General features: G+C 43.8%; 1 protein-coding gene across 1 annotated transcript in view; it reads right to left on the bottom strand.

Annotated features, from left to right (window-relative positions):
* Positions 1–14,596, bottom strand: part of LOC122553153 (immunoglobulin superfamily member 3-like) — a 76,812-nt gene that overhangs the window by 32,683 nt on the left and 29,533 nt on the right. The window contains exons 3-5 of the mRNA XM_087991034.1: positions 13,926–14,270; positions 11,137–11,481; positions 4,756–5,100 (exon numbers count right to left, since the gene is read on the bottom strand). Coding sequence (XP_087847160.1) covers positions 4,756–5,100; positions 11,137–11,481; positions 13,926–14,270 — 1,035 coding nt within the window. The remainder of the gene's footprint in view (positions 1–4,755; positions 5,101–11,136; positions 11,482–13,925; positions 14,271–14,596) is intronic.

Here is a 14,596-nt window from a genome sequence, read left to right as displayed (position 1 = left end):
AAGCTTAAGGACCCTTGGATGATGAGAACAGAGGAGCTTCTCGTCAAACAGAAGAAGGCAACTAATGTAAGGTGAAGGAGGCAAGGATCTAGCACATCTTTAGAGGATTACAGGCTTGCTAGAAAGGAGTTCAGAAATGGACTGAGGACAGCCAAGAAGTGGCACAAAAAAAGGCTTGGCGGGAAAGATTAGGGAGAACCCAAAGGCATTTTACTCATATGTGAGGAATAAGAGAATGATCAGGGAGAAAGTAGGACTAATCAGGGATAGCATAGGGAACTTGTGCATAGAGCTGAAAATGTGTTGCTGGAAAAGCGCAGCAGGTCAGGCAGCATCCAGGGACAGGAGAATCGACGTTTCGGGCATAAGCCCTTCTTCAGGAAGGGCTTATGCCCGAAACGTCGATTCTCCTGTTCCCTGGATGCTGCCTGACCTGCTGCGCTTTTCCAGCAACACATTTTCAGCTCTGATCTCCAGCATCTGCAGTCCTCACTTTCTCCTCAACTTGTGCATAGAGTCTGAGCAGATAGGGGAAGCCCTAAATGAAATTTTTGCTTCAATTTTAATTAAAGAAAGGGATTTTGTTGTGAATGAGAACTTTGAGGAGCTGCGATACAGGCTTGAGCAGATCAAGATTCATGAAGTCGATGTGCTGGAAATTTTGGCAAACATTAAGATTGATAAGTCCCCAGGGTCAGACCAGATTTATCCTAGGCTGCTCTGGGAAGCGAGAAAGGAGGTTGCTAAGCCACTGACAAAGATCTTTGCCTCCTCACTCTCCACAGGAGTCGTACCAGAGGATTGGAAGGACGCAAATGTTGTTCCTCTATTCAAGAAGTGTAATAGGGAAATCCCTGGCAATTACAGACCAGTCAGTCTTATGTCTGTGGTCAGCAAGATTTTGGAAAGAATTCTGAGGGATAGGATTTATGACTATTTGTAAACGCAAAGCATGATTAAAGGCAGTCAGCATGGCTTTCTGAGGGACAGGTCATGCCTCATTATTCTTATTGAGTTCTTGGAGGTGGTGACAAGACAGGTCAACGAAGGTCAAGCACTGGATGTGGTGTATATGGACTTCAGCAAGGCATTTGATAAGGTTCCCCATGGTAGGCTCATTCATAAAGTCAGGAGGTATGGGATACAGGGGGATTTAGCTATCTGGATTCAGAATTGGTTGGCTGACAGAAGGCTGAGAGTGGTTGTAGATGGAAAGTATTCTGCCTGGAGGTCAGTGCTGAGTGGGGTCCCGCAGGGGTCTCTTCTTTGGCTTCTGCTCTTTGTAGTTTTTATAAATAACATGGATGAGGCCGTCGAGGGTTGGGTAAGTAAATTTGCCGATGACACAAAGGTTGGAAGTGCCGTTGATAATATCGAGGGATATTGCAGGCTGTAGCGCAACATAGGCAGCATGCAGGGCTGGGCTGAGAAATGGCAGATGGAGTTCAACCTGGATAAATGTGAAGTAATGCATTTTGGAAGGTCAATCTCAAATGCTGAATATAGGATTAAAGACAGGATTCTTGGCAGTGTAGAGGAACAGAGGGATCTTGGTGTTCAAGTACATTGATCCGTCAAAGTTGCCATCCAAGTGAATACGGTTGTTAAGAAATCATATGCTGTTTTGGTTTTCATTTACAAGGGGATAGAGTGATAGAGCTGCAGTTCTACAAGTCCTTGGTGAGACCACAATTGGAATACTGTGTCCAGTTCTGGTCACCCTACTATAGGAAAGATACAGAGGTTTTGGAGAGGGGGTGCAAAGAAGGTTTACCAGGGTGCTGCCTGGACTGGAGGGCATGCCTTATGAAGAGAGGTTGACTAAGCTCTGACTTTTCTCTCTGGAGAGAAGGAGGAAAAGAGGTGACCTGATTGAGGTAGACAAGGTAATGAGAGGCATGGATAGAGTCAACAGCCAGAGACTTATCCCCAGGGCAGGATTGACTGGCACAAGGAATCATAGTTTTAAGATATTAGGAGAAAGGTATAGAGGGAACGTCAGAGGTAAGTTCTTTATGCAGAGAATTGTGAATGCATGGAATGCGTTGCCAGTGGTGGTAGAAGCTGAGTCATTAGGGACATTTAAGCCAATGTTGGACATGCACATGGACAGCAGTGAATTGAGGGGTGCATAGTTTGGTTATTTTATTTTACATTAGGATTGATCCTCGGCACAACATCATGGGCCGAAGGGCCTGTGCTATACTTTTCTATGTTCTAAATCCCGGAATTCCCTCCATCAGGGCACTGTGGATCTACCTACAGCACATGGACTGCAGAAATTCAAGAAGGCAGATCACCACTAGTAATAAGCAACAATAATATTCACAATGACAGTGGTGATAATAGTAATGAAAATGGTGATGATGATGATGGTATTGGCAAAACATTTAGAAATGTCTCGTATGATCCAGCAGAGTCAGCATGACGTCGTGAAAAATAAATAATGCTGGACAAATTTATTGGAATTTTTTGATGAGGTGAGAAACAGCATAGATAAAGGGTATCCAGTCGATCGTGCATTTGAACTTACAAAATGCTTTATAGAATCCCTGCAGTGTGGAAACAGAAACTTCAGCCCAACAAGTCCATAATGACCCTCTGAAGAGTAACCAACCAGACCTTATCTTATATTTATCCCAGACTAATGCATTAAACCTACACATCCCTGAACACTTTAGCATGGTCAATTCACCAAACCTGCACATCTTTGGAATATTAGAGGAAATAGATGCAGATACAGGGAGAATGTGCAAACGCCACACAGACAGCCACACAAGGTTGGAATTGAACCAGGGTCCCTGGTGCTGCAAGGCAGCAGTGCTAACCACTGAGCCACTGTCCCAACCACTTTTGGTCAGGTACCACAAATTAAACTACTTAATACGAAGAGAGTCCTCAGTGTAACAGGGAGTAAAGACAGAGGATTTACTGACTAAACAATGGCAGAGAGTTGGGTTAAATTTGGCATTTTTGGGGGGGGAGTTCTCAAATTAAGCGGCTTATACTGAGGTTCCTACTTCTTAACAATTCAAAACTATCACCTTTCATCAGAAGAAAATGTTTTATATATTTAACATACGCCAGGACTCGGTGAATTATAAAAATCAGGCTTTCCATGTAAATGTGCCTCTTTGAACTGAAAAACAATACAATTCCATCAACCTCTAAGCACCCTAATGATTTCAATGTTTACTTTGTCTGCTTATAAAAGCTCACCCAGTGCAAACAATTTCCCATTCACAATCCAAGAACTGTTTCTGTCAGATAGATTTCTTCTTGAAAAAAATGATTGTCACTCCAGCAATATTGTCATTGTAATCTTTAAATCCTCTCATACACACAAAGCCCAAAGACTACATGTCACTAGTTCAGAATCCAAACTCAATGCAAAATGATATTAAAATTAAACAGAAACCATACACCTCTCATCAGCAGTTAGTCTCTAATATCACAAGTCATACTAAATCTGTCACTGAATCAACACTATTTTGTCTATTTTCTGTCCTCCAATCCAAAGTCAACAAATAGCAGGTTGATTAATGACAATAAACTTGACATTGGTTGTCAGCTAGACAGATTCTTGAAACAAGCAGAAAATGTGATCAACATCTGCATTTGTATTTGAAATTAAAATACCTCCCATTAATCTTAAACATACATTTATTCACAGACAGGGTAACCTGGTTCTGCAGAAATAGTTCATGCTGTTTGTCAAAAAAAAAGCTTGAAAGAAAGACCACCCCAGTGCAGCAAGGATATCACATCAGAAGTCAGAATGTGCTGACATCTCAGAATTTCTTCAGTTTCATGTGAATTGTGCAAAATTAGTGCTTTACTTTTACTACAAAACTTTACAGAATGGTTTCTGAACATTTCATGGTTTATTTCAATGAAAGAGTATACTCCCAAATCTGTCTGCTCCTGCACACCATTAGAATTAAACTTTTAAATAAAATTGTCTCCACTGCTCTCATTTCTCCACTCAATCTGAATATCCTCACATCTGTCTGCATTATATCTGATCTGCTATTGGCTGCCCACTCACCCTAAATGGACAAGTAAAAGAGAAAGCCCCAGGAATGGGGACTGAAACCAGGCTCTCAGCAATATTCAACACGAAGCTCCAGCTAATTATGTTGGGAACTCCCAGAATATTATGATCATTCTTCCCCAGTCAGGTGGCTCAGATGGCTGGAGTATAATGTAGAATAATGACAACATCTCAGCTTCTATTGTCTATTCTATCGCAATCTCAGCTGTGGAGCTCATGGAGAGCGAGCCCTTCCCCTTTCCCTGTGCTCAATGCGGTGTGGTTCCCTTTACCCTGGATCAAACCAATTGTCTCTCAAATGGAGAGAGATGTGTGTACCCCTTTGTCCTGTACGGTTGATTCCTAATCCCTGGGAGATTCCCCTGCAGATGTGGCACCTCACAGAGCAATCTCCCTGACTCTGCACATCCAGCCCAATGGCACTGACACTCTTGTCAGTTGAATGGAATTAATATAACACAATCTCCAGGATAAGGCTTCACATTTCCACAAAACCCTCCTCCCATTGTTACAAAAGTATCCCCTTTCTCCCCACCACCTAAGAACACTGAACCTGAGCTCAGCTTCCTCCTCACTGTGAATCCATTCCTGAGATCACTCTCTATCACTTACTCAATCTTCTTGATCACAAACTGATCTCCAATGCATTAATTGGGCAAAAGATTATTGTTGGAGGTGATTGTCATGTCAACTCTACTTACTGTCTACAATGAGTTGGCTTCCACTTCCATAGACCTTTCCCCAGACTGAGCAGTAATAGACCCCAGTATCATTGGGCTGGACGTTTGTGATGGTCAGAATGAAGCTGATATTGGAGGCGTCTCTGAAAGGCTGGAATCGCTCAGTGAACCCTGGGCTCCGTTGTGTGGAGCCACTTCCTGGATGTGTTAAAACCCGCTCCATAATTTGGTCTGCGGACAGTCGGTACCAGTGAACATCGTTGTGTGTCACTACAGCGTTCCTCATGGTGCACTGTAACCGGGCAGTGTGACCCTCAATGACACGTTCCAGACACGGAGATTGGAGAACGACAGGACCATTGATACCTTTAAAGAAAAAGAAAACAAGATGTTTATTCCCACAAGAGCAGATTCCCTGTACTACCATATTGAAAGGATCTGGCAGAGTGGTAGGAATTTTCAATTAAATTGTGAGAACACGTTGTTATACTAATCCATAGAGCTGCATTTGTGACTGAATTATATCAAATAAAATCCGTCCACATAAACAGATATAATTAAATAAACAGTGTGTGAAATAATATTTCTTAATTCTGTTGAAAATCTCTTCGACATTTTGGATACATCAATGTCTTCTGCAGCACGATCAAAACCCACATTCACTTCCATCTGGAAGGGCAAGGGCAGCAGATACATGGGAACTCCACCACCTGCAAGGTCCCCTCCAAGCCACTCACCATTCTGACTTGAAAATATATCACCGTTCCTTCAGTGCTGCTGGTCAAAATGCTGGAATTCTCTCCCTCAGAGCATAATGGGTCTATGTGCAGGACATGGACCACAGTAGTTCAAGAATGCAGCTCACCCCCAGCAATAGCGACAATAATAATTCCATGTTGTCTAAACTTCTGGAGCAGCCTCTCATGTGGAACCTTCTTGAAGGCCTTACTAAAATCCATATAGATTACATCTAACCCCCTGCCCTCATCAACCTTTCTGGTCACTTCGTCAAGGAACTCAAATAAATTTGTAAGGCATGATCTCCCATGCACAAACCCATGCTGACTACTCCTAATCAAACCCTGTCTTTCCAGATGTATGTACATCTTATCCCTCAGAATCTTCTCAAGTAACCTGCCTCCCCCAGATGTTAGGCTTAACTGGTCGATAGTTCCCAGGTTTCTCTTTGCAGCCCTCCTTGAATAAGGACACACCATTTGCTACCCTCCAATCTTCCAGAACCTCAGCCTTGGCAAGCGATGGTGCAAAGATATCAGCCAGGGCCCCAATCCTGCCACCGGTCTCCCACCCTGAAATACGGGCACATTCCTTCAGGGAAATGGCTTGGCTGGAAAGCTCGCAACTTCGCCCACAAACATAAAATGTCCAAAGGAAGTTGAAAGGCTGCACTGGGGCGAGACTGGGTGCAGAGGAGGTTCACGAGGATGATTCTGGAATTGAGGCGGTTGACTTATGAGATTGTGTAGACTGGGATTATATTCATTGGAATTTAGAAGAATGAGAGGGAATCTTGTGGAAGAATAAAATTATGAAGAAAATAGATCAAAGTAGAGAGGATGTTTCCATTGGTGGCTCAAACTAGGTCAAGAGGGCGCAGCCTCAAAATTAGGGGGAGCAAAGTTTTGACTGAATTGCGGAGGGTGGTGAATCTGTGAAATTCCCTGCACAGTAAAGAAGTTGAGGCTTCCTCGTTGAATGTTTTTAAACCTAAGATAGATAACTTTTTGGTCAGGAAAGGAATTAAGGGTTATGTTTGGAGGGTGGGTAAGTGGAGCTGAGGCCATGAAAAGATCAGTCATGATCTTATTGAGTGGCGGAGCAGGCTCGAAGGACCAGATGGCCGACTCCTGCTCCTGGTTCTTTTGTTGAAGAAACAGAACACTTGCAGGAACAGATTTCTGGGATCTATCAGTCGTGTGTGGGAACCAGAGCACTGAGTAAAGAAAATCGGTCAGTAAGGGTTGATGTGACACCACAAACAAATGAAAGGGGAGCTGAAACTCTCCTGGAAGGTGAAGATAATTCAGAGGGAGGATTTGTGATGATGTTCCCCGTTGAGGATCAGAAAGAAGACCTTGAATGGAATAAATTCGCAGTCAGCTAATACTGAGGAAGGATCTGCATTATAGATTGGTTAGTAAAGTGACATCAGATGGGATCTGGAGGAGTTTCTAAATTGGATACAAACTTGACTGGAATGGAGGAGACAGAGGGTGATGGTGGAGGGGTGCTTTTTAGACTGGTGGCCTGTGCCCAACAGTGTTCCACATGGATCGGTGTTGAATCCACTTCTTTTCATCATTTATATAAATGAATTGGGTATGAGTGTCAATGGTTTGGTCAGTAAGTTTGCAGATGATACCAAAACAGTGGACAGTGAAGACGTTTATCTTAGTATCCAATTGGACCATGATCAGATGGGCCAATGGGCCAAGGATTAGTAGATGGAGTCAATTTAGACAAATGTGATGTGTTGTATATTGGTAAGGCAAACCAGGGCAGGAGCTATACACTTAATGGTGGGACCCTGTGTCAGGATTGTAACACGGTCAGCCAGGTAAACCTCATGGAATATGAGTTCCCTGACTGGGGCTATTAATCTGTTCCAGTCAGGAAGCTCTGGCTGACAGATATGAACAGGAGTGTCAGGGGTTCTGTCTGCTCTGAGAGCTGGCTCCGAGGGAGCTGGATCAGTGTCACATACTAAATAAAGGGGGTGCTTGGTGACAGAAAACTGTCCAGAAGGCCAAGTGGCAAACATGATGCCTTGAGCTACCTCATGCTGCCAGATGAATCCACTGATGATACTGTCACTGCAAGAGTCCGTTCTCATTTATAAACTTTCTGGAAACCCTTCTGGTCCCACCGCTGACCAGACCTGACTGTGGACACTAAAAGATTCAATCCTGGCTCAACTAAAACAACTGATGTTGTTGGGGGAAGTCAATGGGGAATTATAGGCCAGTCAGCTTGACATTGGTGGTGTTGAAATTGCTGGAGTCAATCATTAAGGATGGACTAATTGAGCATTTGGGAAGTAGTAACAGAATCGGTCCCAGTCAGTGTGGATTCATTAAAAGGAAATCATGCTTGGCAAATCTCCTGGACTTTTATAGAGGATGTAACCAGTAGAGTGGACAAGGGTGAAGCCATAAATGTGTGTCTGGACTTTCAGAAGGATTTGACAAGATTCCAGACATAAGATTAGTCAGGAAAGTTAAAGCTCATGGTATTAAAAGGAATGTATCTACATGGATAGAAAACTGATTGACAGACAGGAAGCAAAGAGTTGGAATAAAGAGGTCCTTATCAGAATGGCAGGCATTGCTGAGTGGGATAACGCAGGATTCAGTGCTGAGACCCCAGCTGTTCACAATACACATTAACGATTTGGACGAAGAAATTGAATGCAATATCTCCAACTGCGCAGATGACACTAAGCTGGGTGGCAGGGTGTGCTGTGATGAGGATACTAAAAGGCTGCAGGGTGCTTTGGACAGACTGCCAGAGTGGACAAATGTAATATAATGTGGATAAATGTGGGGTTATCCACTTTGGTTGTAAAAACAGGAAGGCAGATTCTGATCTGAATGGTGGCAGTTTAGGAAGAGGTGAGGTGCAATGAGACCTGGGTGTCATGGTGGAACAGTCATTGAAGGTTGGCACACAGGTACAGCAGGCAGTGAGGAAAGCTAATGGCATGCTGGCCTTCATAGTGAGAGGATTTGAGTATCGGAGTAAGGATGTCTTGCTGCAGTTACACAGGGCCTTGGTGAGGCCATGCCTTGAGTATTGTGTGCAGGTTTGTTCTTCTAGTCTGAGAAGGACATTCTTGCTTTTGAGGGTGCCCAGTGAAGGTTCACCAGACTGATTCCTGGGATGGCAGGAGTGACATATGAGGAAAGACTGGATCAACTAGGCTTGTACTCACTGGAATTTAGATGAATGAAGGGGGATCTCACAGAAACATATAAAATCCTGATGGGATGGACAGGCTAGATGTGGAAAGTATGTTCCGAATGTTGGGGAATTTCAGAACTGGGGTCACAGTCTAAGAATAAGGGGTAAACCATTCAGAACAAGGATGAGGAAGCATTTCTTCACTCAGAATTGTGAAACTGTGGAATTATCTCCCTCAGGAAACTGTTGGGGCCAGATATATTCAAGAGGGAACTGGACGTGGCCTACAGCTAAAAGAATAAAGGGTCTGGAGATAAAGCAGGAATGAGATACTGAGATTGTATGATCAGCTATGATCTTTTTGAATGCTGGTGTAGGCTCGAAGGGCTGAAAGGCCTACTCCTGCTCCTATTTTCTATGTTTCAGTAGGTTTGCAGATGACATAATAATTGGTGGAGTAGTGGATGGTGAAGAAGGTTGCCAAAGGATATAGTGGGATTTTGATAAATTGGAAAGTTGTCTGGTGAAATGGCAAATGGAGTTTCAGCTGGACAAGTGTGAAGTGATGCATTTTGGGAGGTCAAATGCGAGAAGAAAGACTAAATAAATAGCAGGACCCGCAGGAGCATTGATATCTAGAAGGATCTTGGGATGCAAGTCCATAGCTCCCTGAAAGTGGCAATACAAGTGGCTAAGATGGTAAAGAAGGGAGATGGCATGCTTGGCTGCATTGGATGGTGCATTGAGGATGAAAATTGGCATGTCAATTTCCAGCTGTATAGCACTTTCGTTCAGCCACATTTGGAGTATTGTGTGCAATCATGGTCACCACACTATTGAAAGCATGTGGATACATTGGAGAGGGTGCAAAAGAGGATTACCAGGATGCTACCTGGATTGGAGTGCATGAGTCTATAAGGAGAGGGTGGACAAACTTGGATTGTTTTCACAAGAGAATCAGAGACTGAGGGACGACCTGGTAGAAGTTTATAAAACTATGAGAGACATGGATAGGATGGATAGTCAGAGTGTTTTTCTCAGGGTGAAAATGTCAAACACAGGTGGCGTGTAGGTTTAAGGTGAAGGGGGTGAAACTTAAAGAAGATGTGTGAGGGAAGTTTATTACACAGAGAGTGGCAGATGTCTGGACTGCACTGCCAGGGGATGTGGTAGAAATAGATTCAACAGTTGCACTTAAGAGACATTTATGCAGACACATACACAGGGACGGAATAGAGGGATATGGACCATGTGTGGGCAGATGGGATTCATTTAGAATGGTTTCATGATTGACACTGAGTTTATGGGCTGAAGGGTCTGTTCCTGGGCTGGACTGTCACATGTCCCATGCTCTAGAGAGCAGGATGCTGCACCACCCCCTTAACACCCATCTCAACTCCCTCTCCACCCTCACCCACACTACAATCACTAATGAGACTGAAACACTGGACACTAATACCCTGTTTGTCAGCTGATCCTAGTGAACCATCCCCCATTATCATGGATGGACACTTTATTTATCTCAGTCAGTAATATTTCATATCGAGAAAACTATTTCTTAGCAAACTCAACAAACTGTCAGAAAATTGATCCAAATCACTGACTGCCTGTATGAGGGAAATGTGAGCACAGAGCTCCTCACATCAACAATGCTCCTTCCCAGGCCAATTAGCAGCACCACACAGAGTCCCTCTGTCCCCACAATCCAGACCAACCATCCGACTGCCTCTTTCCTCTTACAATGGGGAGCCAGCTCCTGCCTACTCCCTGTTCCAGATCCTGGAATCCAGATTCACTCCCAGCCCCAACACTGAGCCACCACTAATCAGCATCACAACTGATCTTCGTGTGACTGTGCATCTCACTGTCTCTCCCCCTACTTACTCTCGCAACTCTCCACTCCTTTGAGAAACATTGAGTCCACATTCTGTTGGAAAATCTCAGACACACATTGCAGCACCTGGCACTGCTCTCTCTATGTCCCCCTCTGACTGCTTTTCTCATCAGCTTCCTCCCAGCACCAGTGGTTTCTCCTCCAGACTCTGATCATCTCAGTGCTGTCCCCAGGGCACCATTCCTGAACACCTTACATTCATCATTTCACCCTCAGAAACCTGGTCAACATTTCCATCTCCCCCATCACTGCACTGTTTCACTCCACCTCCTCCAATCATCACAAGGCTGTTCCCACTTTCTCCAAATGTCTGTCCAACATGAGGACTCAGTGAAGATGAAACATCCCCTTCAGCTCAGCGAACAGCCACACTGTACTCACCCTCATAGATACTCCTGAGGCTACACCCAGCGAGGGGCAACTTTGGGGAATGACCGAACCTGAGCTGACCTTCCTCCCTGCAGTGAATCCATCCCTGAATCACTCTCCATCACTTCCTCAATTATCCTGATTGCAAAGGCACCCCTATTCATTCATTTGGAAAAAGGCCATTGCTGGAAGAAAATTGTCATGTAAACTCTACTTACTGTTTACAATGAGCAGGCTTCCTCTGTCTTCGATCCTTCCCTGCACTGTGCAGTAATAGATCCCAGTGTCATTGGGCTGTACATTTGTGATGGTCAGAATGAAGCTGTTACTGGAGTTGTCTCTGGAAAATGAGATTCGAGTAGTGAGCCCTGTGTTCCATTGTGTGGAATACTTTCTTTCACGTGTGGATAACCACGTCACATGACTCCCTGGTTCTTGTCTGTACCAGCGAACATCGGTGTGTGTCACTGTGGCATTCCTCATGGTGCACTGTAACTGGGCAGTGTGACCCTCGGTGACACGTTCCACTATCAGAGACTGGAGAGGGACTGGACCAGATGCACCTTTTGAGGAAAAACATCAAGAATGTAAGAATCATTTGTTCAGGTCACAATGTGCCACAATGTTCAAAGGGAACACGTTCTGCATTAAATATGGATCTGGTTAAAAATTGAATCAATGAAACTGGAGCAGATCAAACCAACCATGTTTGTGTAATTAAATAACTTTAATAACTTTTGTGTAAATATTTCAAGAAGAGCAACAGGGTCAGAGTGTACAGTGATGTTGCCTGAATAAAGGGCAGCTCCTGATTACAGCTCCCAGCCTCAGGCTCTTCCCACTCCCTGTCCTGATCCCCTGCCCCCACCCCTTCCCCACATCCTGTGCCCCCACCAGATGCTCCAAGCTCCTCACGTCTCCCGGTCTCTTCTCCCTGACCCCAGCCCTATCTGGTGACCCACTCATTGGTCAGAAACTGCAGCATCTTCAGGAAATATCCCACATTCCCTCCTCATCCCACTCACTGCTTTCCTCGGAATGATCACCTTTCCCTGAGTCTGACCCCTTGCAATCCTCCCACTGGCATGTACACAGTTCCCTGTGTATTCATTGGGACTGGGTATCCCTGGCACTGTGGATCTCCTAATTGCTAACTGATCCCATGTCTCCATGTGCCCAGGAGCTGCTGACAGAACTGGAACCCAGTTTCTCAGATGCATGTATCTTGCAACAGCTCTTAAAGTGCCTGTCCCACTCAATCCCACCGTCCATCTCTGGCCCAGGATACACTTGTTATCATCTAAGACCAGAATGTTCCCTGGATGGATGGGACATTTGGATCAAATCTCTTTTCAGCTTTTCCTTCTCCAAGGGGAACATTCCCAATCACTTTGACTGGTGTTGTTATGGTCCCAGTTGATGTTAATTTTGGACAAATTTGATTCCAGACTGAAATCTGGCTTGGATTCTTTTTTGTTTCAAACTAGCAAGTGTTCCACTGAGAAAAAATACACACAATGCAGCAGACTTGGTTTCAACAGGAGGAAAAGATTTTTTGAGATTTTTATGAAGTGTTTTTTGTGTGAATAGAACTGAAAAAGAATATAATGTACCAAGCTATATTCATAAAAGCACTATTTTTAAGACTGAGAAACACACAATGAAATACAATACTTTAGCAATCACAACAGTATTTCTTGACATAACACACACATTAAAGAAAATACCCTTCTGTATCAAGCCTATTGGGGTTGACATAACTCCAAGAACTGTTTCTGTCAGCTCTGTAAGCTCTCACTTCAGAACATCATTCACTCTGTCTTAAAGTTACAGTGTATGTCTTCAACTTCACAACATTGGCAATTACATTTTAGTTGGGATAAAACCATATCCCATTAATCTCAAACATACATTCAGTACAGACAGGGCGACACAGCTCTGCAGAAATAATTCATGCTGTTTGCAGAAATAAAACCTGGAAGAAAGACCATTCCAGTGCGGCAAGGAAATCATATCAGAAGTTAGAAGTGCTGACATCTCAGACTTTCTTCAGCTTCATGTGAATTGGGTGAAATTAGTGTTTTATTTTTGCAACATAACATTAAGTAATGGTTCTTATACATTCAATAACGTTTTTCAATGAAAGAGTAAACTCCCAGCTCTGACTGCTTCAGCATACCATTTAGAATTGCACTTTTAAATAAAATTATCTTAACTGCTCTTATTTCTCCATTCAATACAAGTATCCTCACATCTCTCTGCATTACATCTGATCTGCTATTGGCTGCCCATTCTCACCCAATGGGTCAAGTAGAAGAGAAAGCCCAGGAACTACCTGAGCCAGGATGGGGACTGAAACCATACTCTGAGCAATATTCAACCCGAAGCTCCAGGTAAATATCGTAGGAACTCCCAGAATATTATGATCACTCTTCCCTAGTTGACGTCTCGAATGGCTGAAGTCTAATGTAGAATAATGCCAACATCTCAGCTTCAATGCCAGTCTCAGCTGTGGGAGCTCATGGAGACCAAGCGCGTACCCTTTCCTCATGCTCAATGTGGAGTGGTTCTCTTTGAACTGGATTGAACCAATTGTCTCTGGAATGAAGAGAGATATGTGTGCTCCTTTGTGCTCTATGGTCCATTCCCAATCCCTGGGAGGTTCCCTTGCAGATGTGGCACCTCACAGAGCAATCTCGCTGACTCTGCTCACCCAGCCTGATGGCACTGACACCCTTGTGAATTGAATGGAATTAATATCACTCAATCTCCAGGATAAAACTCCACATTTCCCATAAAATCCTCCTCCCATTGTCACAAAAATATACCCTTTCTCTCCACCACCCACCAACATTGAACCTGAGCTCAGGTTCTTCCCCACAGTGAATCCATCCCCAAGATCACTGTCCATTACCACCTCAATCTTCTTGATCACAAACTGATCTCCAATTCATTCATTGGGCAAGATGTTATTTTTGGAAGTGATTGTCATGTAAACTCTACTTACTGTCTACAATGAGCTGGCTTCCACTTCCATAGATCTTTCCCCAGACAGAGCAGTAATAGACCCCAGTGTCATTGGGCTGAACGTTTGTGATGGTCAGAATGAAGCTGATATTGGAGGGGTCTCTGAAAGGCTGGAATCGCTCAGTGAATCCTGGGCTCCGTTGTGTGGAGCCATTTCCTGTATGTGTTAAAACCTGCTTCATAATTTGCTCTGGGGACAGTTGGTACCACTGAACATCGGTGTGTGTCACTGTGGTGTTCCTCATGGTGCACTGTAACTCAGCCGTGTGACTCTCGGTGACAAGTTCCAGGCTTGGAGATTGGAGAAGGACTGGACCAGTGATAGCTTTAAAAAAAAAGATTACAATATGTTTATTCCCACAAGAGTAGATTCTCTGTACTGCCGTATTGAAAGGATCTAACAGGGCGGTAGGAATTTTCAGTGAAATAGAGAGAACACTTTGTTATACTAATTCAGGGAGCCGCATTTGTGACTGATTCATATCAAATAAAATCCATCAGCATAAATAAAAATTATTAAACAAACAGACTGTTAAATAATATTTCTTAACACTGTTGTGGTTCTGTTCGCCAAGCTGGGAATTTGTGTTGCAGACGTTTCGTCCCCTATCTAGGTGACATCCTCAGTGCTTGGGAGTCTCCTGTGAAGCG

This window comes from Chiloscyllium plagiosum, unplaced genomic scaffold (genome assembly GCF_037043375.1).
Source record: "Chiloscyllium plagiosum isolate Xiang-an unplaced genomic scaffold, Cpla_swu_hap1 HiC_scaffold_10, whole genome shotgun sequence".
In the NCBI taxonomy this organism is placed as follows: Eukaryota; Metazoa; Chordata; class Chondrichthyes; order Orectolobiformes; family Hemiscylliidae; genus Chiloscyllium; species Chiloscyllium plagiosum.
The sequence above is the reverse complement of the archived record's forward strand: the minus strand, read 5'-3'. Positions and strand labels throughout refer to the sequence as shown.